Below are 24,837 nucleotides of genomic sequence, written 5' to 3'. Positions count from 1 at the left end.
AGTGTGTGCCACCAACTTATAGCCCCCCTCTGTGGAGTGCCATGCATCGTTTACCCATAAGATGAGTTTCCTGCAGCATCACCACATCTGGGGAATGCCTTCGGATTAATTGGCCCACCATGCCCCTCTTGATCTTATCCCCTAAACCATTCATATTCCAGCTGCTGTTGAGCATCTTAAATGCTGTCTGTGGTTTGGATGTATGCGGATTTGGAAGTAGACATCTAGTAGATCCATGGAGGTGAGGGATTCTTTTTGCAGCCAAAGAACGATATCTTAAAGGATTAACATCTCATAAGACTGCTTTTTGGGGGACTTGTTGAGTTTCTGAAGATCCAAAACCGGTCACCATCCCCATGTCTTCTTTTTCACTGGAAATAATCTAGAGTAGAAGGTCAAGTTTCTCACGGGTTGGGACTTTGCCAATGACATTTCTGAAGAAGGTAAAGCTGTGATGTTCCTTTGCTGGTGGAGACCAAAGTGTGTTTTTGGACAAATTCCAGCATGTGCGCCTATTCCACAACTTGCATCACCCAGCTGTGATCTTCCTCTATTCAGATGCAAAGTGAGATACCGCCTTCTCCTTAGCCTGAGTGAGGGCAGCATTAGGAATCCAGGCACACTTGGTGTTCTCTTTTTGTCAGAAGGCCACTGGCATGATTGACGTTATTGGCATTTGACAGAGGTGCAACAATGATTGTACCTTTACTGCCTGTCGGGGTAATATTGTCTTCGTTGACCACTATACTGTGCAGAACTGCTTTTAAATCCTGGTAATCTTCAGGGGCCACAAAGGGCAGTTCACTTGAACAGGAAAAGAAGGGTGGGTGTGTGTGTTTGTTTGTATCAATTGCACAGCTAGGTCAATATATTTCCCAAACAGTGTCTCCCTGTCACAAGGAATCTGAAGAAGATGGACTTGTACCTCAAGGTGGAAGTGGGTGGGTTTAGATCATCACTGCCTTCTACATACTGCAGCCCTCCCCTGCAGTACTACTAACTGGTGAAGCATACACTTGAGTAATCCATGGCCGCATCTTTTATAGCTGTGGCAGTGTTCATCTCCTCTTTAACAATTGCATTGGCTTTGTTCTTTCCATCCTTGGGGATGAACTTGCCTTGAGGAGAAATGTCATGCCACATCTAGTGATCATATTGTTTTAGAATGGCTAGTGCATTGGCTGCTTTATGGAGGTTGCAACGATGAGCTGCATCCGAGGTTTTCTGAACAACTCTTATCCCGGTCGGTATTGCAAATGTGACTGGGTTTTTGTATATACTTTCCTACTACGATTTAGTTTAGAATGGCATGCAAGATAAATTAGTGCAATGTCTGGTGTCCTATAGTATTCTCTGGATTTGGGGGGGGCGATATAGAGGCTGCAAGTGGTGTAGGCTACCCTGGAAACCAAGGTGACCGAGGAGGCACGACCACTGGTGGCTGAAATGGTGATAGGGTGCTGTTGAGGCATCAGAGGTATTGCTGCCGGTAGAGAACCAAGTAATGAGGTTGCAGTTGCGGAACAAACTTTTGGAAAGTCTCCCTTCATTTGTTCAAGAGTGTTAATTTGCACCTGCGTTATAGGTGGTCCCAGTGCTGTTTGGCCTTGAAGAGTCACTGAAACCTTCTGTGGCGGTCAACATACTCCTGTTGTCCCACATATGATTCTCTGGAATCTCCATTGCCAGTTGATCGCCCATATTCCATTGCAGTGCACTCACAGCTCAGGATCCATTAAATACCCAGTTGCTAATCTATACCATGAGCTACAAATTGCCAGTGGCCTTGATTCTTCCCCTGAATTTGCTTTAGATTCTACTCTGGGACCCCTGACTGAGGGAAGTGCCTTTTTGTCTGTTGTGGTACAGAGGAAAGAAGAGTTGTTGGACTTGCCTCTCTGGAGTGAGGAGACCAAATCAAATATGTTGACAGATACTTCAGCCAGGATATTCCACTCTGAACCCTCCGTTGCCATTCAATGAGGCTATGGTTGACCTGATAACCGGTGAGTACACCCTACGTTAGACACCTTAGTCCCTTTACGGGTGCTGGGCAAAATTCTGGATTCAGCCCCCTATACCTTTGAGCCTTGTGGCGTAAGCTTCTACCTGTAAAGTCAATCAAGCCTCTTATGATAAATGCGCGAGAGACTTAATGTACTTATTCAATAGGCAAGTCTGGCACTAAGTGGTTTACCCTTGCTTCTGAAGATCTAGGTAACTCCTCTACTCCTCTACTCAGAAAGTTCAGGATGTGGCAGGCAGGTCTTACTTTCAGGCTTCAACTGCTGATGAAGCCGCCTCTGTCATGGGAGCAAACACAATGACCAGACAACATATCTGGGTTTGCGGAATCCAGTTTTCTGGAGACGTCCAGTCATACTTGATGGACATGCCCTGTGAGGGAGCTAGGTTTTTTTGGTAACAACTCGGAGTCACCCTAAAATAAAATTTAGAATAGCAGGGAAACAGAGTTCTCACAGGCCTTCATCTTCAAGTCGCTTTCATCAGCAGTACATCAGGCTTAGGGGTTACCATGGAAGTTTGGCCTTCCATTAGCATCAGCCTTCACAGAAGATCTAGGAACCCAAGGAGATATTTTTGTGGTGCTTGGGGCGAAGAAGGATGCAAAGGATGAGGACAACAGAAGCAGTGCCAGTGCTTCTCCTCTTCAAGGCAACATATCAAAACCACTTAAGCTCACACTGGACTGGGGAAATGCCAAGGCAGATTCTAGACCACAGGTTGTGGAACTTGTTTCCCAATAAAGATAAGTTTCAAGTCATGACACTCACTGCTGGCCTTGATTCGCTAATACTGGATGGTGTCCCTGAACCTAAAGAACACATGCTTTCCTGCACAAGTCCTGCAGTCCCACAAGACATATCTTCACTTTGTAGTGACAGCAGCCACTTTTACTTCATCGTCCTGCTTTTCGGCCTTAAGTCGGCCCATTAGAGCTTAACTAAGTTCATGTTGGTGGTTGTGGCCCATTTTCGCAGGCCAAGGTAGCATTGTATTCCTGTACCTTTATAACTGGATATTGAAGGTGATCTCGTCTCAGCTAGAGTCAGATCACCTGCAGAGCAAAATGTCACTGCTAGGGTTTTCGATCAGCTAGTCCAAATCTCTTCTTCTGCTTAACCTAGAGACAGGACTGCATTGGGGCGATCTTGAACATGGTCACCTTAAAGGCAAAAACCTTTGCAGTGAGTCGGAGACATTCAAGCTATGAGCCTGATGTTTCAGGCGAGAGCTACTCGTCCAGTCCTGCATATTCTGAGGCTTCTTCTTTACTACCATCATGCACCTTGCTGGTTCCTCAGGCTCTGTGGCTCATGCGGGCCCTTCAATTGACGCTCTGCCTACAGTGCGCCCACCACTGGGAAAACCTCTTGAACAAGATTATGCATCTCCGACGTGGCAACTGAGGGCATGGTGGAACTGGATGCACCTTCTCTTAAATGTGTAATTTCTTGATTGTGTTATCTCCCATTTGCCTGGATGATAAGAAGATCTGAGGTTTTCTGTTCTCAGGTGGAGCAGCGTCATCACATAAATCTACTGGAGTTGTTAGCCATCTGACTGGCTCTCAAGGTCTTTCTGCCTTCCATCAAGGGATGGTCAATTCAGGTGCCAATGGCTAACACGACCACCTTGTGATACTGCAACAAGCAAGACAATGTGGGGCATGTGTTCTATCGTCATGTATTGTGATTGTGGTGATGGCGGTCACTTCTCATCTAACTGGATCCTTCACCATGACAGCAAAAAAAAAAACAGATGATATCATCTTGCTCACCAAGAGTAGAGTCTGCACCTTGAGGTGGCATATTGCATCTTTGCCCTGTGGGGGATGTCCTTAACAGACCTTTGGCTGCATTTGCAAATACCCAGGGGCAGATTTACAAGCCCCTTGCGCCTCTTTTGCGCCACTTTTGTGGCGCAGCGGCAGCGCAAAAGATGCGCCATGGTGCGGGCTATTTACAACGTGACGCATCTGGGAGATGCGTCATGTTGTAAAGCCCTGCGCCTTAAGGAGGCGTTTTGGTGCAGTGGAGGGCGTTCCGGCGCAGGAACGCCTCCTAAAAGTGGCTGAGTGAAATCTACAAGATTTCACTCAGTCACTTTTAGGCCAATGCTACGTCAAAACCCTGCGCCTGCTTGAAGCAGGCGTAAGGCTTGACGCAGCATTAGTAGAGTGGGCCCCCCATAGCAGTGCTAGAGCTGCGTCGCGCATGCGACGCAACTCCAGCAATGCGATACCTTTACGGCACAGATGTGTGACGCATCTGTGCCGTTTTTGCCCCATGGTGCGCCGTATTGTAAATGCGGCGCATCATGGGTGGCGGAGGCATGGCGCACAATTACTGGCGCATCCCTGCTAATTTGCAGGGATGCGCCTGTAATTGTAAATATGCCCCCCAGTGTTTTGCACTTTTCCCACCTCGAGTTTGTAGGGGGATCTGTTTTGCCTACTGTGGGACTCCAGCCTTACCATCGTTGCCTCTGATCACATGGCACCTAAAGAATGCCAGATGGGACTGAGCACAGCCGATTAGTGGCACTGGATTAGGCTCAGAGGGATTGGTACTCAAAACTCCTGATGCTATGCATTTGTCCTCCAAGTTTTCTTCTGTGCAAGGATCTGCTGTCCCACGAGCTGGGCAGATTGCTGCACCCGAACCTCCACAATGTACACCTTTATCTATGGAAACTGAGGGGAATGAGCTATGGGTGTTCAACCTTCTGTCATAAGTCATGTATTTCATTCTGGCTGCCCGTCAACTATCTATCAAGCCCATATATTTAGGGTGTTAAACTAGATTTATTAACTTGTGTGAGAAAAAGCAGAATGACCACCTGAGACAAAGTTGACTAACGTTCTATAATTTGTATTGTCTTTGGCCCAGCAAGGCTTTGCTACCTTCAAACCTTTTTGCAGCTGTACCCTGACTATTGATGGTCTGCCTATTGAGACAGTGAGCTCCAGGTTTTATTAATCAATCACTGCATTTATACAGCGCGCTACATACCGGTGAGGGTTTCAAGGCGCGGGGGGGGGGTGGCGCTACTGCATATTACCCTCACTCTTGACAGGCTTCTAAAAGTGGTGTCACCTTTCCACGTGAGAAAGTCCATTACAATCCCAGTGTTCTTTTCCCCACCTCACCCATCTAAAGAGAAGTTGGGTTTACCTCAGCTGGATCAACAGCATGCCCTTAGTTTTTATATCAATAAGCCCAAGGAGTACCATGTTGATGATCAGGTGTTTGTAGATTTCGATGGTGCAAAAAAAACAGGAATGGTATCCCCAGAGGTAGGCATGATCTCAATGTATTATCATTGCATCAAACTATTATGCCTTTTGGCTAAAAAGGATCCTCCCTGGCAAAATCAGCTAATACAACTTTGACTCGGGGTGTTCCTGTTCTGAACATTTGCCAATGCAGCCATGTTCATGTTGGCATCCGTCCATACCTTCACCAGGTTCTACTGATTTGATCTGCAAGTCAACAGAGGGCCATTTTGCCCGTTCGGCCAAGACTTCCTTGGGTAAGCTTACTCCCCATAACCACCTCCTTAAAAGGGAGGAATTACATTGGTACACATTCACAAGGTGTAGAACCTTCACAAGTGTAACTTTATTACAAAGGACATCAAAAATGTTCACCAGTGCGAGCACATGCAGCCATTTAACTAAAATCATGAAAGATAGACACCTATGTGTGAGCATGCCAAAAGGTCTGCTTTTGTTCAGTGCATGCACAGAAATGCACAATAGGGTGGCGCCACGAGAATCTTGTGCATGGAGAAACCATATACTTTACCTTGCAAAGTGAAATAGGAGATTACAATAAAAAAATTATTGCAATTGACAACTAGTCGGTGTCAAATTGGGGATGGACTAGGATTTAGAAAATTCTCTGAAATATTGCTCTACCTAACATCCCCAGATAATGGTGTTTACTTTATCAGGGACGATACTTTGAGGCAAGTGTACCTTGGAGAACAATTTACGTGTGTTGAGGGAAGCACTCTTGAGCACTGGTTCCCTGGTCCTATGGCATCACAGTGTTGCACGAGGGGGGGTAACAGGAGAAACACAAAGCTGCAGCATCTACCGACTCTTGGATGATATTACAAAATGAACACTCGGCAAATAGATATCCAGGGCGTTGATGTTAGGAGGAGCTATTAAGTAGGCACTGTGAAGACGTAACTTGAAGAATAAGAGCAGAAAAGATTGTTCATGGAAGAAATCACATGGAAGAGAAAACTGCTAAGCATAGCATGGGCATAAAGCCCCTGCTTCCTGATCCATTCTTGCACAATCTAGAAACAGTGCTCACCCAGCATCCACATTTAGTAGTGCTTAGAAAATAAATACTGGTTTGGAAAGCATGGCCATAAATAACTTGCTTGTAGAAGCATTGTACAACCCGAAAGTGCCCCAAAACAGTAGCAGATGGAGACTGTGCAGCAATGCTTATACACAGGCTAGCCAAGTAAATGTTGTATAATATGAAAGTGACCACAGACCATGAGCAGACTGACCAATGTATGAACCGTGGGAGCCTATGGTTTCAGTTATGAGCAAAAGTCACTTTACACAGTGTAGCATGCAAAGTAGGAGCCTTCGAGCATGTGCAGGGCGGTTTGGGCCCACACCTCCACCCCCACAAGCAACCAACACCACAAAAGGCCTTCGGCCGTGCGCAGCGGAGGTTTGGTGTGAGAGTGAAGTTTTATCTCCCCCCCCTTGGGTTTCAGAACCATTGCAAATTTTCTGTGGGGTTACGCTGAGCGTCATGGATTCGCGATTCGGCCCCCCTAATAAAACATGCAGGCAATTATTTGGCCATGAGGGTTCCCTTACAGACCCCTCCATGTGTCCTATGTGGTCAGGATATCTCTATCCTGACCCCTTATGTTATTTTTCACTCTATTTCCCCCCCACTTACTGGCAGACCGAGAAACAAAATGGAGACCACAGCTTTCCTTTCAGTTGCGGCCAGCCAATCAGGACCTTGTTTTGCCTCAGGACCCGCAAAGTCTCGTCCGTAGATGTACACATTTTTCTTTTTTTAATTAACTCCCAAGCTACTACCTTTCTGCAACATTTGGTGTTATTCCGTTCAGTATTTCAGGCTGTGGTAGTGTTAAAAAAAATGCTAAATCCCCATAGACATTGCATTTTTTACTAAAAATTAAAAGGTCTAGACCAACATCAGACCTAGGAATAGGAGACAAACTGACATTTGCGCGCAGGCATGACATCTATATGCAGCTGTGTGCTGTGATGTCTGGTAGTAAGAAGTAGGGATGTAGGCTAACAGCACTGCTCATGCACAGTAGCTATCGCAAGAGTTTATGAATCCAGTCTGATGCCTGGAGAAATTCACAAGGTGACGAATCGGAAGTCACTTATTCTTTAGTTTTGCAGCGTAAATCTTTCTAGATTCACTATGCTGTGCATTATTCTGCCATCTAGTGGTTGGGTCTGGAATTGTAGCCTTTTTTCTCATTTTTTCGTGGCCGAGGAGGGGTCGACCTACCACCATTTGGTGTCCTTCGTGACGTCGACGCGCTTCCTGCGGAAGCTCCCACCTTTGGTCGCCATCTTCAGATTCTTTTTTCGCCGTTGGGTCTGGATCGTTACCAAAATCACAGATTTCAACACACCAGACTACAGGTCAGGTAACCGGGACGACGAAGGAAAAGAATAACACCCGAAATCTAGATGTTTAACGGAAAATGCGCACACAGGGGGCTCCCAGAGCGCGGGGATGGACAAAACACCATTCAAATTCTACGACAATTACCACAACAAATACGCCCAGAAGGACCAGCATCTAGTCTGCAACCTCTGCCTGCCACTCGGCCATAACAGCGAGGAATGCAACGCATGCTTGGCATTCACACGAAGACCCTCTGAGTAAGAGCAAGGCGAACTACACCATGCAAGGGCAGTGGCCTACACGATGCAGGGGCAGGGGCCACCACCGTTGCTCCAAGACTTGGGCCTCTCCAGTGGAGAAGAGGACAACATCGCCGAAGGACCAGAGGACTGCACAGTTGTCGAAATGCAAAAGAAAACGTTGAAGGAGGCAAGAGAGTCGCCGTCGACCGTTGACGGACACTCGTAAGAGTGAAGCCAAGTCCTCAAAGGGAGCATTGCCGTCGAAACACTCGGCAAAAGCAACAGCACCCAAGGACAAGCAGCTCAGCGGATCCTTCAAAAAGAACTTCCAGGCGGCGAAAACCCAAAAAAAATCAAGGTCGTCAAACGCTGCCCTCGAAAAGGACACCTTGACGCAGAGAAAAGAAGGGTCAACACGACTACGACGACCTCTAAGCGAAGCGCTCAAACTCTCGACGCCAAACAAGCTGCCGAGATGGAGAGGAAGAGAAGGAGGCTCGAGGCCGAAATGGCGAGCATCCTGCAACGAAAAAAGGACTTCGATGAAAGGATGAGCCAGTACACCATCCGGCCGATGCCGAAGGCGGCAATGAGGACCCCGAGTCGCCGAAAGCACCTGAACCAGTCGAGGAACAAGAAACCTACCAGGACTCGACATCCTTGGAGTGGCATGACCTCGATGCTGAAATACTGGAAGAAGGAGTAGACACGTACCCTAGGAGGCCTTCGCCGCCGGACGATATAGGGGTCTATAATATGGTAGTAAAAAAGGCTGCAGAGACATATGGAGTGAAGTTGGAGGAGGAAAAGCCCACGGCTTCTTTTCTCCTGGAAACTCTGCTACCCACAGAAATAAGACGTCGGTTCCTGCCCATGCTCCCCAGTGTGCTGGACCAGGACAGGGAGACCTTGAGGGAGCCAGCTGTATGTAAATTAGTGACCCCGAGGACCGTAAAGAAGTACAAACACTCCTCAAAGGACCCTGCATACATCCATGGATCAGTGCCAGCTGATTCAATAATAACAGCAACAGCTAGGAAAAGGGCTAATGTACTCACAAATGCCGGACCACCTCCAGACAAGGAGAGTAGAAGAATGGACTTCATGGGGAGGAAAGTGGAGCAGAGTGTGGCGATCCAATGACACATCGCAAACTCTACCACCCTAATCAACAGGCACGCATACCAGCACTGGGAGGAGGTGGGACAACTCCTGAAGCATGTACCAGAACAGTACCAGCAAAGGGCAACCCACTTGGTAGAGGAAGGACAAAACATGGCTAACACATGTTTGAAGTCAGCCTTGGATGCTGCAGAGACATCCAGCAGGCAAAAGATGATTGGGGTGACAGAGAGAAGGCACGCATGGCTTAGGATTTCAGGCTTCAAGCCTGAGGTACAGAACAACAGCCTGAACACACCCTTCAACGGAGAGCAACCTTTTGGAACGCCGGTTGACGACAAGTTAACTCAGCTCAAAAAGGACAACGAGACAGGGAGCACTGCAGTTCAGAGGGATGAGAAGGGGTACACCCTCAAGAAGACCAGCAGATAGGGGAGGCAAGAACCTGCTACATCACACCAAGCCTTCCAACAAGGTTATCAAGGAAACATCCAAGCCCAGAAGCAGGGACAGCAGCAGCAAAACTGGCAGTACCAGCCACAAGGCCAGTCCTTTCGAGGGCGCTCAAACAGACTAGGACAGGCACGGAGAGGAGGGCAACAATCCACCTCCAAGTGACTTCGCCGTAAGACAAACACCCACCCTAACACCTCTAGAGGGGCATCAAAACAAGACAAAACCAAAACTTGATTTTACAAAACAATAGTTCCGAGAACATATGACACCAGTAGGAGGCAGGATAAGGGACTTCCTCCAGGAATGGAAGGTCACAACGGATTAATGGATACTAAACATCATACAATACGGCTGGGCTACTGTGTAGAGCTAGAAAAACAACCTCCAAACAAGAGGCCAAACAACAAGGTGCACTTCGCAAAATAACTTCCGCTCTTGCTACTAGGGGCGCAGGAACTGCTCAGCAAGGAGGTAATAGAGATAGTGCCGTACAAGGAAAGAAACAAGGGGGTTTACTCCAAATACTTCCTCGTACCAAAAGTGGACGAAACGCTAAGACTTATTCTAGATCTAAGGTTTTTAAACAAGTTCATAAGGACACAAAGATTCAAGATCAAAAGGGGGATTACATGGCTACTATATACTTAAAAGACGCATACTTACACATTCCCATCAACAAAAAACACAAATGCCTACTAAGGTTTGTTATCAACCAAACTCACTACCAGTTCACAGTACTAGCATTTGGACTCAAATCCGCACCACGGGTGTTTACAAAATGCCTAGCAGCGCACCTAAGGAGGCAAGGGATACATGTATACCCCTACCTCGACGACTGGCTCATAAAAGCAAGTTCTTACAGCCAATGCAAACAATACATCCAGCAGGTCGTACAAACCCTAATCTGACTGGGGTTCTCAACCCATTGGGGAAAGTCTTCAATAGAACCGGAACAGGTTAAGGTATTCTTAGGGGCAGAGATCAACACCATACATGGAAAGGTGTTCCCCAGCACAAAGAGAACTTTGGCAATACTGAAGGAGACATGTATTTACCACAAGGAGCAAGCTCTGACAGTGAGCAAACTAATGGGAATGATGGCGTCATGCATACACCTGGTGACAAATATTCGCCTCCACATGAGACCATTCCAAGAATGGATACAGCAGTAATTGTCACAGGCAACAGGAAGTTGGGAAGATCTAGTGGTTGTCACACACGCAGTGCATCAGGAAATAGCGTGGTGGAACAAGTAAAACATTTCACAGGGGAAACCATTCACACAGCTAACTCCAACAGTGACCATCACGACAGACACCTCCCAGCTGGTGTAGGGCACACACATGAACAGGCTCAAGGTGAGGGGGGTTATGGTCGCAGCAGGATGCGGTCAAACACATCAACTACCTAGAGCTAGAAACCGTGTTTCTAGCCTTAAAAGCCTTTCAGAAGGAGTTATACGGAAACAGGGTGTTGATCCAAACAGATAACACAACCACCATGTTCTACATCAACAAACAAGGAGGAATGCTATCAGTAGCACTATCAGGGCTAGCACAGGAAATATGGAGATGGGCCATTCCACTAAGAATAGACCTACTTGCAATACATCTCCCAGGGAAGGACAATATGGAAACAGAAAGACTCAGCAGGCAAACGTCAGCATCCCAAGAATGGGCGCTCAACCAACAGGAAATAGAGAAACTATTCCGGGGGTACAGCGCAAATAGACCCATTTGTAACACACCGAAATGCAAAATGCCAACACTTCATATCCAGACCACCAGACCATCGATCCCAAGGGAATGCGCTATGGATACATTAGTCAAAGACATTTGCCTACGTTCCCTCTCCCCCACCTCCCGCCGATACCACTGATACACAGGGTGCTCAACAAATGCAGGATCAGCAACATGACGCTAATACTAGACCACCCAGGATATAGCGGCATGGATTAGCAAATTTAGCGGCACAAAAATGGAAATTTAGCGGCAATTTTGCGGCATTTTATTTGGCTGTTTTTCCTACTACAAACACAGATATCTGTATTGGGGTAGAGGGAATAAGGACCCTCGGGCCTAAGGGTATACTCTATGTGTCTGCCTCGGACACTCTTCCCACAGGATTGTGGCTGAAATATGGTCGGATGCAAGTAGCCTTGGTAGGCCCGAATTGGTTTCCACTTTTTTTTAGCAGATGGAGATCATACAGCTGATGAGGCTCATAAAGTCTACTCCTCCAATGGAAAATTGAAAAGCTGTCTCTCTGTGATGGTGGGACAAAATGGAGTTTGGAATTTGAGCGTAAAAGATTGATCTGGTGGAGGATTCGCAACGAGCTAGCTTTTCAGACCCAGGAGTCACAGAGCCCATCCACCCCGAGCAGCTACATGCATCACAGTGCAACAGTGATGTGCAATGAGGGGCCTCATCCAGTCTCGTGGGATTTCTTACACTATATAGTTCTTCCAGGATTGCTTTTCCTTAGGACTTGCATAGTTCACTTTGAGAAATGATTGGACATCTAATAGGACCCTCAGAGCCCTTGACCTTCTGCAAATAATGGGTTGGTGGCAGCGTATGTGAAAATCTTTCAATTGTTGAACCTCCCTTGAGGGCAAAATGTAGCCCCAAATTCACCAGTGTAACCTCCCAGCAGTTGCTACATTTGTGCATTTTATGCACAATGCTTAGGAAGCATTTGGCCCAGTATATGTTTCTATTTGCAACCAAGGTTTGGCAAAGGAAAGTTCTCTGGTGCAAGGGGATAGCCTGATGTACATAAAGTTATACATCTTTGACGAGGGGGGGGGGGGGGAGCTTTGAATTGAATTAATGTAACTTGGCTCAACAGCAAAGAATGTGGATACCAGCTCCTCGAGTGAGTGAGTGAGTGAGTGAGTGAGTGAGTGAGCGAGCGCGTGCGTGTGTGTGTGTGTGTGTGTGTGTGTGTGTACACCTCTTAAGAGTCCTTCAAAAAATATTACCAATGCTTCCGGCTTCATCCAGGATTACTAACGTAAAGGTGATCATACAAAGGAGTGTGGAATACTGAAATTTACTACTGGTGGGCCTCCAAAAATATTACATTCAGAAATCCAAAGTTATACAAAGTGCAGCAGTAATATTTATACTGTGACTAAATCGAAAAACCTAAATTTCCAACCATCTTTGCAAACTTCACTGGCTGCCAATCGGAAACCAAAGTCTTCTTAAGTCTCTTTGCTTATGTCACAAAACACTACACTACCTCGAGAGTAAGACTACATGATATCACCGTTCATCAAGCATACCCCCAACAATTCTCAGATCCTAATTTAAACATTTGTTGGTCACTCCATGGGTTCACAAAAATCCAGAATTGGGTGTTATATGCTGTCGGTGATCCTCCCGAAGGTATGGAACAACATGCCAAATCATCTGAGATTGCACAATGGCCATTTGCAATTTAAAAATACATTAAAACTTATATGTTCAATCTCAAAATTTAATCCGGCAAACTGTTTAGGTACCAGCCACTTCTCTCTGCTAATTTCTTCAAGATGGACGTGTCATTGAAAGCACTAGGGCACCTCCTATTTAAGTCTATATATCACTCTACAAGCTCAATATTCATTCACTAGTAGTGACTTGACATGGAGGTGTGGTGGTCACTAATCAAAAGTTATTACCATGCCCTGGAAGTTTCACCATTACCTATTTTACAGATATGGACATTTTCTAAGTTACTGCTAATGACAAGTGACCTATATAGATGTTTCCTGTATCTGCACCTCATCCTCTTCTATGAATCAACGAAATGATCTACCAACAGGAATACCAGTTCAGGACAAAGCACTGTCAACAACATTAATGATTGAAGATGCCATTATTAAAACAATTACACTGGATGAGACGATTAAAGGTACACCTCAAGACAAGAGCCTAAAATAGAGAAGGTGACACATAGCAAAACAATTTATTTTTATCATTTTTAAACTGTGTACAAATGCGAGCGACTGCTATGTTAACACTGAACATGCAAGAAAATAATTATTTTTCTGCCGACAAAGATCTCCTCTCACAATCGTGCCCTGCTGCACAGTTGTCAACCTGTTTATGGTTTATTAACGTAAAATCGCGGGATTTTTACAAAAGTGACGATTTCGCGGGCACTTTTGTAAAAATCGAGGCAAATTTTAAAAAATGCAGATTTCGTGGCGAACCGCGAAATCCTGGAGGGTCTGACTAATAGCACCTCAGTGGACCAGACAGTCCCGATTCTCACAAACAGTAGAACTGGTGCAAGCATCAGCACACAGATTCCCCAAAAGAAGGGACCTGTTAACAATGCAGAACGGAAGGGTGCTACACCCAGAGCCAGAGCCTCAGCCTAGCAGCATGGCACCTGAAGACCTAGAATTTGCACACCTCAAACCACCAGCAAGTACAATGGCAGTGCTCAGGGAGGCAAGGAGGTCTACCACAAGAAAGTGGTACATAGCAAACTGGAAAAGATTCTCCGAATGGTGCATTAGGGAGAAACTACAAAGGAAAATTACAACAGAATCAACAGTACTAAAATACTTAACGCATCTTCTACAAAACAAACTAAGCTACACATCCTTAGGGGTGCAATTCGCGACAATAGTGGCTTACACAAGAGGAGAAACAGGAAAGAGTTTCTTCACCTCCCAAGTAGTAAAAAGATTTCTAGAAGGGGCGAAGAGAATCGTAACTCCACACAGAATGCCAGCACCAGCACGGAACCTTAACGTAGTGTTAACTCAATTGATGAAGGCACCATTTGAGCCTATTCACAAAGCTACACTCCACATGCTCCCGCTAAAGACAGCTTTCTTAGTAGCTATCAAATCGCTACGAAGAGTGTGCGAATTGCAAGCGCTAACACTTCAAGAGCCCTACCTACAAATACACAATGATAGGATTAAAATGAGAACAGACCCACATTTCATACCAAAGGTGGTGTCACGGTTCTACATCAATCAGACAATTCAAAAATACCAAGTTTTTTCCAAAAACCAACCAGAAGCACAGAAAGGGCGCTACACACACTGGACGTCAGGAGGGCAGTAATGCACTACATAGAAAGGACAAAGGGGTGCAGAAAGACAAAGCAGTTCTTTGTATCCTTTGCCAGAAGTTTTTTGGGACGACCAGTTACCAAAAATACCATTGCAAGGTGGATTGCACAAACCATACAACTCTGCCACAAACAAGCAGGGCAACAGTTACAAGGAGCAGCTCATGCTCACTCAACAAGGAAGAAAGGAGCAACAATTGCGTTTCTAGCAAACACACCTATTCAAGACATTTGCCAAGCCGCAACATGGTCTTCAGTGCACACGTTCACTAAGCACTACTGTGTAGATATCCAATGAACAAGGAACTGCAAGTGGAACAGAAGGTCTTACAACGCATATTCAGTAACCAGAGCTCATCTTCCAACCAGCCACCACAACAATGACAAACCACTACAAAATCTGTGCACAGCATAGTGAATCCAGAAAGATTCACGCTGCAAAGCGTATAGTTTTCTACCTGTCAGTGTAGTTTTGCAGCTTGAAGACTTTCTGGGTTCACTTGCGATCCCACCCTCCTCCGCCAGAAAGATGAGACAGGAGGAAGAGGATTAAAACAGGAGAAAGACTTATAAGTTAAAAGAAGAGAAAAAATAACACAAAACAAGAAAAAAGAATCCGAAGATGGTGACCAAAGGTGGGAGCTTCTGGGGGACGTCATGAAGGACACCAAATGGTGGTATGTCGACACCCACCTGGACCACGAAAAAAAAAAGAGAAGAAAGACTACAATTCCAGACCCAACCACTAGATGGCAGAATAATGCACAGCATAGTGAATCCAGAAAGTCTTCAAGCTGCAAAACTACACCGACAGGTAAGAAACTATATGTTTTAAACCGTCCCTACACTTCTGATCAAGAGGCTCATTCCTGCATGATTCACATGTTTTCAGGTCTGGCTCCCACCGCGCTTTCAGAACTCTTGGGAGTATTACACAGCACTAGTGTGTGGGATACTGCTTAAACATTGAACAATGATGCAATCATCCACCCTTCCCTGTACGCCTGCATTAATTTTTTGTACAGTGAACCATCTATCCTTACACTCAATCAATAACAATCCCAATTAGGCATGCCTCCATTCTTTTGTACACATGGCTACTTGTATGTGTAATATACGCACACACACACACACACACACGCACACACACGCACACACACGCACACGCACGCACGCGCATGCCCACCCCTTAAAGAATGACAGCACAAAATATACACTTTAAAGAAGCCACGCACATTAAATTCATCAGTGATCGTTGAAAAAGGAAGCAGGCAAAGTTTTTTCAAAAGCTGAACAAAGTACTGCTAGTCATTATTTCAAATAGGTTGCAAAACATTTTGGTGACTGTAAAAAGAGAACATAAGCTCGCTGGGCACCAAGAATGTGAAACTATCAACCAGGAGACATCCACTTTGTACTATGCATCATGCCCTTCTGGAAAAACTTTAAACCTTCTTCTTCACTCTCCATCAGAAGAATGGAAAGCATTGTTGTATATTACAGTTTTTGCTACGGACATTAATCAACTCAATGCTCTCTTGGATGTGATATATTTAATTACATTGACGAAGTAAATTTAAATCTCGACACATAAGGCTAACTAAGAAATGTTGTTGGACTTAAGATGATTTCAATAAAGTATTAATAGTTACTCAAGCTCAGCTCCAACGTACTGAAACACAAAGAAAACCTGTGTGGCAAAAAAACTAATCGGAAAACAAAAGAAGGTTTTGTTTTTAACTTTTGTGCCATTCTGTTTTGCCCCAAATATTAGGTTTGAACACAGCACTGCTGGGTGAGATGGACTCAAGTAATTAACCAGTCTCAAAAGTCTGAAACGTAAACTGTTTTGTAAAAACGTATTGCTTTGTGGCCAAGTGTATTCATACTGTTTTTTTAGGGTCATGGATTACCAGATGTGGGTACAGTTAACTGGTTGAACAAATCCAAGAGCTCTTTACTGACTCAAAAATGTCTAATAAGCATATTTTTTTTTAAGCAAGCTTAAACAATTATAACAGGTTGAGAGAGAGGTGAATTTAAGATAATTCATATAGTCTTACAAATTGTTTGATTGCTCCCATCAGAATTGGATATATGCTTTCAATAAATACACTTTAAATCAATACTTGCCATTCCATTGCTTCATCAAGTCCAGTGCCTTTGGTTGCAGAGGTCTTAAAAATCTGCCACTTCTTGTCCTTCAAAGCCGGAAGGCCCAATGAATTTGCCACCTCCGTGGGTGTCATTGCCTGCTCCATATCCTGTTTGTTTGCAAACACCACTAAAATAGCTTTCTTAAGTTCTTCTTCCTGCATAAAATCAACAACGAATTTTACAGTATTATCAGAATGCTGCAGGAAGCTGAAATCATTTCAAAACAAGTATTCAAGAGTGACAGTCATAGAAGATCGAGAGTAAATGATAACTGCTGGAATTTGCTCAGTCCTTAGAAGCAATAGCATTTTCAACATGTGGAAACTTGCAGCACCATGTGATAGGATGAGGAAAGACTTGTTGCTGCTTGCATAATCTTTGGGTGATTACTACTTCACTTATGTGCTGCAAGAACTCCATTTAGTTTCCAGATGTTGAGGCCAGAAGATTTATGTGCTAGAAGATGAAGCTAAAATAAGAAGGTAGGTTGGGTAATGATAAAGCGAAAGTGTGCAAGAAAAAAAAGATACCAGGGTTACTCCGCATGCAACTTTTCTTTACTTTTAGCTTTGTCTCTCTGCAAATTCCACAGATGAAGACAGCATGACCTCAAGTCTTTGTCAAACTAACAAGTAAACTTTCATAATTCCTGGCTGAGGCAACAAGGAGTACTATTTACAGAATACATGTAAATCGTGTTTCTTGCCACTTTGCTAATGTCCAGATCTGGTTGCATATGCTTCTCGTCACATAATTGAATGAGCACAGCAGAAGAAACGCTGCATATCAATGCAGGTGGGAGCAAGAAACAATACAGCATGCTACACAAACCTCAAATATTCCTTGACTTGTGTGCTTTCAACAAACTAATGGAAGGTATTATGTTATTTTTGCTATGGAGCTAAAGCCTAAAAGATTGTTTCATATGGTAAATATGGTGTCACTTAAGCTTTACTGGGGTGAAGGCTTGGAAAGAAGACCGAAAGAGTAATTGTTTTGTTTGATGGAAATCACCAACAAATATTTGCAACTTATTATGTGTACGGAGCACCACCTTGCATGGCTCGTAAGCGGAGAGATAGAATTCAAGGATTATATTGGTCCAACAAAATTGCCACAAGGTGGCAATATTCCAGGGGTTTTCATTTCACAGGTAGGAATGTGCTAAACAAGCTGTTTTACAACTGTAAATGAAATATTATTGAACTGTCACCACAGAAGCAGTCTCTGAGAAGTATGGATATGTAAAAAAAAAAAAAATTATATAGTGTCACTTGCGAAACAACCAACATTGACTACAGGAAGGAAAAAGAGGGACAAACAATGGTACGGTGTGGAAGGGTTGAAAAAAAGGGTATATTGTCTAACTATGGGACCTACATAGAAAGGCTGGAAAGAGTTTGGAATTTAAACTACTTCTTGAATAAGGCCGCTTAGAGGATCATTTTGGAAAGCAGGAAATCCGGGACGAATGGAGAGAAGAGAGGGGAACTCTGATCCTCGTTCCTCCCATACTTTCATTTTAGTCGTGCATGGCAGTAAACCATAGGAAAGTACTATGTGCAGGAATCTGGTCACAAGGTACAATGCAGTCTTTACGCAGAGAATTGTCAATGCGGCCAGAAATATGAAGACAATGTAGCTCTTTCAACATGTGAGTTGAATGGGGAATTTTATTGCCCAGAAGAAGACTCTCACTGTTAGTGTTTGGACTGTGTTTTTAAGTGAGCTTCTTGTGTATTGTAGATTAAGATGAATTACAGATGCCAGGTTTCAGTGCAGAGATGGCTCTGGTGCTTTTTTGTATACAAGTGGAAGAGAAGCAACAGCTTTTCACTGTACAAGTAAAATTCTGGCTTACATTAAGACTATATCCACCTAAGCAACATGTTTAAGGTAAAATGACACTAGGTTTTGGATAATATTAACTGTGGTGGGAGATAGTCCTAGTATTACAGACAAAGATGGGGGGAAAGAGTTTACCTGATTTGGAATTCCTAAAAGCATGTTCAGTATTTGGGCCTAGGCTACTAACCCTATTTCAGGCATGCCAATAGGTCTATAATGTAGGTGGAGACTTGCTTCTTTACTTTTCTGAAGGCTGCGTGCCACAACATGCATGCGGCATGCTACTATTTGGGAATGAAATATTTCAGTAAGTTGTAATAGATATGTACTGAAAATTAAAAAGGATAAGATGCTCCTTTTGAACCATTAGCCAATCAAGTGAAATGAACACGGTTTTATGAATTTAGAGGTGTTTAAAAGGAGAATTCATCCTTGTGATGATAGTATCTGTAGACCATTTTAATGACATGCACATCTTTATCCCATTCCCCCTCCCCTGACAGACAGCTTCAAAGCCTCGAGAGCAACTGTATATGCTAAAGAATGATGTAAGTTCAACAGGTGGCATATGTTCTGTAAAGACAAAACAGAGATCTTTATATCCACGTTTTCCTTTTCAGCCTATCCTACCCTCTACAGTTTTGCACTCAGTTTCAACTGAAACCTCATCTGCATTATCTCTGCTGATTACTCTGTGCCCACTATCTCTAGACTATGCCGTCATATAGCTCACAACCTCACAAAGAACCGTCTCTCCCAGTTCTCGATCTCTTTAAAAAGTTCTCAATTTCACAACTGAACATCACCCCAAGATTTAATAAAAGACAAAAAATTATTTGCTGCTTCGAAGTGGGGTAAAAACAGCACCAGAGCACGTCCATGTATCTGGTATTGCTACAAAAAAAAAACATTATAATCACAATAATTCATCATATTTTTCTCTTACCTCTAACATTGCAACTAACTCAGACTTTGAAATTCCAATCCTGTCTCGATCACAGCTGTCCACCACATAAATTACTGCATCTGTATTTGAATAATAGCAACGCCAATACGGCCTGAAAAACGTTAAAATAGTCAAACTTAGGGAAATGTTTCTCTACATAGTTAATGACTACAACACACTAATATCTGGTATATTATTAATTATTAAAGGCAATTTCTATGGCGCAACTAAGCCCAATGGGCGTCAAGGCGCATGGTACAGAAAATAAAAGTGCATCATCAATACAGTACACCAGGATATGGTCTATTTGAGGTAAATATATTAGAGACCAGGCTAAATAACTTCAAGAACTAGATAGTTGTTCTAAGGGAAGCAGTAGGTGTGGTTCAGTGCAATGAACAACTACAATGTCATTTACAAATAAGGAAAAACAGTAACTAATTCTATCATAGATAATCATTGTACTTTTATGTTTTTTTTTAAATTTGTAGGACAGTGAATATCAGAGCTAAATAAGAGAACGGTCACCGCAGAGCACAGGGACCTTAGCAAAGGGAAATTTAGTATGAACCTTCCTAAAATGACACACTAGGGAGGAAGTAAATAATGAGTGAGGAAGAGATCACTCCAACGCTTACGTGCAATTACACACACATATACATACAAGCCACTATAAACCCTGGCCACACATATTGAAGGATATATTTGAGATACTAAAAATCTTGAGAGAGCAAAGCCTACAGCATAAGGAACACTGTATACAAGGAAGAAAGTGTCAATTTCTACATAAAAAGGCTTTGATCAGAGAAATGGTTTTTTCAACATCAATGAGAAGAAATGGCCAAAAGCCATGTAGATCGTAATGCAAGATAAAGACATTCATTTCAGAAGCCAATGGAGCCTCCTAACTACAACAGCATTGGCAAAATCAATAGGTCTGCAAGCATTGTGTGTTTTAAGTGTATTTAAAAGAATTGGTAACACCAGGTATACTAGACAGGTGTGTAGTCAAGTCCGACCTAACAAGCAGTGGAGTAGCCAATAGTTCTTGCTGTTTTGAACAATTGGCTTTGAAAACACTTTTTGGCAGTGCTGGGTTATATCAACAAATATTGTTGACATCCACACTCAGTTTCTGCAATTCTTCCACTGCTCTTCTTATGTATTATCTAAATAATGAGGCATCTTCTCCCACTGCTAAGATTTTTGCAGTAAGAGATTCTTTTAGAGGAATGAACTGCCTGTAGAAGGACACTGGTTGACTAAGAAAGTCCCTGCGAATATATCAGACTCAGCGCCAGTCACACAGGGAGTGGGGAGTTTATGCTTCCCTTTTACCAGGACTGATTGTGCTTATCTATGGAATGTGAAAATAGGAATACAAGGTGTTTTAAATCTCTTTTTTGAACGGTTGGAGTGGGGCACAGTTGTGCTATACATGGGGCATTCAGAGCTGGAATTTCCCCCAGGGCCTCTCAAGTCCACAGAGCTTACGCCGCCCAAAACTGGATTCTTATTTGTATGGTGTAGGGGACTCCTTTGATCTAACTTCTTTGTGTATTTGGTGGTTTCGGCAAGGCATACATTTTTCACCCTTGCTCAAGGATTTTGATTTTTTTTGGGGTATCTCTGCTGGTATGGTACGGTTTGGTATGGGATAGACCCACCAGTTAATTATGCTCAGTCTGTATGAGACAGCACAAGGAGTCTGTTCCAGGACTACCAGTAAAGGTCTACAACCCCAGAAGAGGGTCATTCACACTGGGCACTTGGTGGGATATGATGGGCAAGAGGATCTTATTTAGAACTTGAAGATATTAGCAGTGAAAAGGAAGGTGACTACCCCCAGTATGTGTGTTCTGTATTCCTCCGAAGGATTTCTTCTCTCCTGTTTGAAAATAATAGCCTATTTCTGCAGTAATCCAATTAGGTGGCATTCCTGCCTGCGTGTCTTCTCTTTTATTTGAATATAATTGCCTAAATTCTGTCGTAACCTGTACTGGAGGGCGTGCCTGCTTCCACCATATCCTGGTTAGGTGGCCTTCACCATAAGCCAGTCTCAGAGTCATTATGGTGCTCATTTCTAGCCATTTGGTCTTCTATGCATTGGCAGGGGAGATTCGGCAGAGAGAGAGAAGGAGTTACCTCCCTCGGCTACCACCTCCTATCCTGGAGTCAGCTACTACACAAGTCAAAGGCCCCCCCAGAGTAGGCTGGGTCGACCGGGCCACCCACCTCGTCCCTCTGTGATAGATTGAGAGGGAATGCAGATGGCTATGCGAAGACCCCAGGGATCCTCAAGAATGGCATCACTGGGTCACCTAGTGTCCAGTACGGTGGTGGCCAGTTGACTAGAGCCCAAATGACCACTGAACTGGGGATAGTCGCTGGCTGTGGATCAGTACTCACTAGGTGTCCCTTCGGTGTTGTGTGTTGTTGGGTACCACTATCTCAGTAACCACCAGCCGCAATCAAGAATTTCCACATGCAAGGCCACTCATAACAGACACTGGAGAGACTGGCTACTGGGGACCTGAAAGCAATTTCAAAAGTAGCTTCACCAGTGATGTCTCCAGACTCCTAGCAGATAGAAAGAGCATATCAACAGTTCCAGAATCAAGGGAACTAGTCTAGCCAATAGGATGGGACCCACACTGGAGTTTGAAAATCATCTGCCTCTGGGTCCCATTTGATGTGCACTCCTCCAGGTCACTGGACAGGTCCAGTACCTCACATAGTCAGTGACAGGCCTCTATGCACATACTTAGTGATTTTAGGGCTAAAATAAAAGTCAGGGTGCCAGATACAAATGCAGTTGGGCACTCGGGAAAGGGGACATGCCTGTCTACCATTCAGGAGACATTCTCATCCCAACAGAGACACTAGCGTGATAGAGGCATTCATAAAGTACATCTCAGACCAGCATAAAGTGACCACCATGTTGTACAGCTCACAGAGTGCAATGGACTCCAGTGCTCACGAGTCTGGATCGAGACGCACACATATAATAACTTACCATAACGAGTACTGCAAACAGCACTTGTTATAGGTACCATAAATACCAGATGATAGTAATACTCAATGTATTGTTCTCAACGTACCCAACAGTACAATGAACGGGTAAGCTGGCTTTGCTTAGCTTCAACCTCAAGACCTGCAGATCGCTGCATGTGTCAATGTCAACTTACTGAGACACACACACACACACAAATATGTTATAGGCAACATTCCCAGTTGTCCCAAACACGAAGGCTAAGGAACTCTGTTAAGGAAGACTGAAGGAACTTATGCGGGGGAATGAAGTCCCTTGACAGGCATACAAGATAACACACTGCTGTTGTTGTCAGTCTCACGTAGCAATGGCTTGACGTCAGCAGCCACTCTCACAATAGGGGTACCCTCTAGGTAACCTCAAACATAAAAAGTCTCTGATGTTAACAAAAAAGTTTAAGGGAGAACCCCCAATAGGCTTGCACGATTGTCGAGGGAATTGCGCGGAACTCTACAGAAACCCACAAGGCAGGGCAGCACGAAGTCACATAGTGGAGAGAACCATATGCAGTTCTACAAAACACACAAAGAGAAAATGAAAAGGACCCTGGTGTTAAGCATCAGCAGGCAGGAATGGGGAATGAGAGAGTGGATGTAAGTGCATCTGTGTCAGGGTTGCTTGTTTTCCATCCAAAGGGGACCAGGCTTAGTAGTTGGGGCGGGACTGTTCCTACTCAGACCAAGGCTTATTTACATATAGCTGGTCTCATCCTGAAGTGGCATGGGGGGGGGGGGGGGGTTGTGGCTCTACATGCTGTCAGTGGCTGAGAGTTTCTGCTAGTATTCCACTCAAAATCTTTGTGTTTGCCACCGTATCTCTGTGTAAGCCTAGACTGACAGTCATACTATAACAGTTTCCTAGGTAAGAGATTTTCCAGTGATAAACACACAACAAAGGTAATCCCTAGAGTCTAGATGAATAGTCAGCAGATTAATCAATACAACAACCCATAAATTAAGGATGAAAGGGAAGATTTAACTGTGGCATAAGTTTAAAAATAAAATGTTTCGTACATTTTGCATCTACAGATTTACCAACGAAAACGGTTTTCTTTTTATTTACAATTTATTGTAAGCCTTTTTCTTAACTATGGCTATCATCTGTTTTAAAAATAAGACGCAGCTTCATGTTTCATCACCTGCTGGGTTCGGAATTAATGTGTGACCGTAAAATGTAGAATTAGTATGCGAAGGCAGTCTTTCACACACCTCTTTTGTTGTAATCAGATGACGTACTGCACGGCCAATGTGCCCAAACTAGAAATTCAAGAAAAGCAAGATAGAAAGTGGATCCAAAGGCTTAGATTTCACGTAAAACACTGACAAACTAGTCTCTGCCAAGTGTTTGCTAACCTAGGCCAGCTACAAAACACCGTTCAGTCATTGAGAAAACAATCACAAGCACTGTTCCAAGCACTTTACAAGACAATGCTATCTGATATGACTTACAAGGCCCACAGTGGGTGAAAGGCCGCATGACAACAGTTTTGCAATACTAAAGCCGAACCGTGAATTTCAAATAAACCAACCTATTAACAGAAGTTGGCCATTGTTAGAAACAGTCCGAAACATACATGAAAATCTGCAAAAATTTAATCACATTTCTGTGAAAACGAAATTTGCAGGGAACACCAAAGAAATCAGAAATGTAGATTAACGTTTTTCAACTTAATGTTGCTAAAATAATCAAACTAAACTCTCTGCAGTCACTTTCACCATCCTTGGAAAGTTTAGAAAACAAATATGTGAGGGCCCTCTTTCCCCTTGCAGTATTCTCTCTTCCATCCCAATCTTCTTTGTGTATACTGACTTCTCTTTACCACTCGTACTTCTTTCGTAAGCTTGTATTTATCATATTGATAGGGTATTTGCACCGCTCTCCAAACGAATGCCACAACTGAACTTAAACAGCGTGTGCCATTAAGAATGTAAATATTTCCCACGCGGTTATTGGGAACAGGATAGTCCTTGCACTGTTGGCTAACTGGCTGGGAGGCACACTACTGAATCATTCTAACAGCTTCGGAGTTCTAGCTGCCACTCTCCCTAGTACATTCAAACTCTGAAGGATCTAGAACAAGGTTACTAACTAAAGCCAAACCCTTGGGCTTCATCATGACTTAAGGTGGGATGAAGAAACTGGGAGGTCTCTCAAAGGGGCGTGGCCGATGTAGTTAAGGGTGTGGCTTAAAACTCAAGATAAAAAATATGTACTTACCATAGTGTGCTGCCCTACTGGTATTTTGCTGCT

At 43.9% G+C, this 24,837-nt stretch overlaps 1 protein-coding gene across 1 annotated transcript in view; it reads right to left on the bottom strand.

Annotated features, from left to right (window-relative positions):
- ARL1 (ARF like GTPase 1) overlaps window positions 1–24,837 on the bottom strand; it is an 85,164-nt gene that overhangs the window by 17,082 nt on the left and 43,245 nt on the right. Inside the window, exons 4-5 of the mRNA XM_078675295.1 lie at window positions 19,536–19,647; window positions 16,718–16,896 (exon numbers count right to left, since the gene is read on the bottom strand). Coding sequence (XP_078531421.1) covers window positions 16,718–16,896; window positions 19,536–19,647 — 291 coding nt within the window. The remainder of the gene's footprint in view (window positions 1–16,717; window positions 16,897–19,535; window positions 19,648–24,837) is intronic.

This window comes from Lissotriton helveticus, chromosome 1_1, assembly GCF_964261635.1.
Source record: "Lissotriton helveticus chromosome 1_1, aLisHel1.1, whole genome shotgun sequence".
Classification (NCBI taxonomy): Eukaryota; Metazoa; Chordata; class Amphibia; order Caudata; family Salamandridae; genus Lissotriton; species Lissotriton helveticus.
This window is presented reverse-complemented; position numbering and strand designations above follow the sequence as displayed.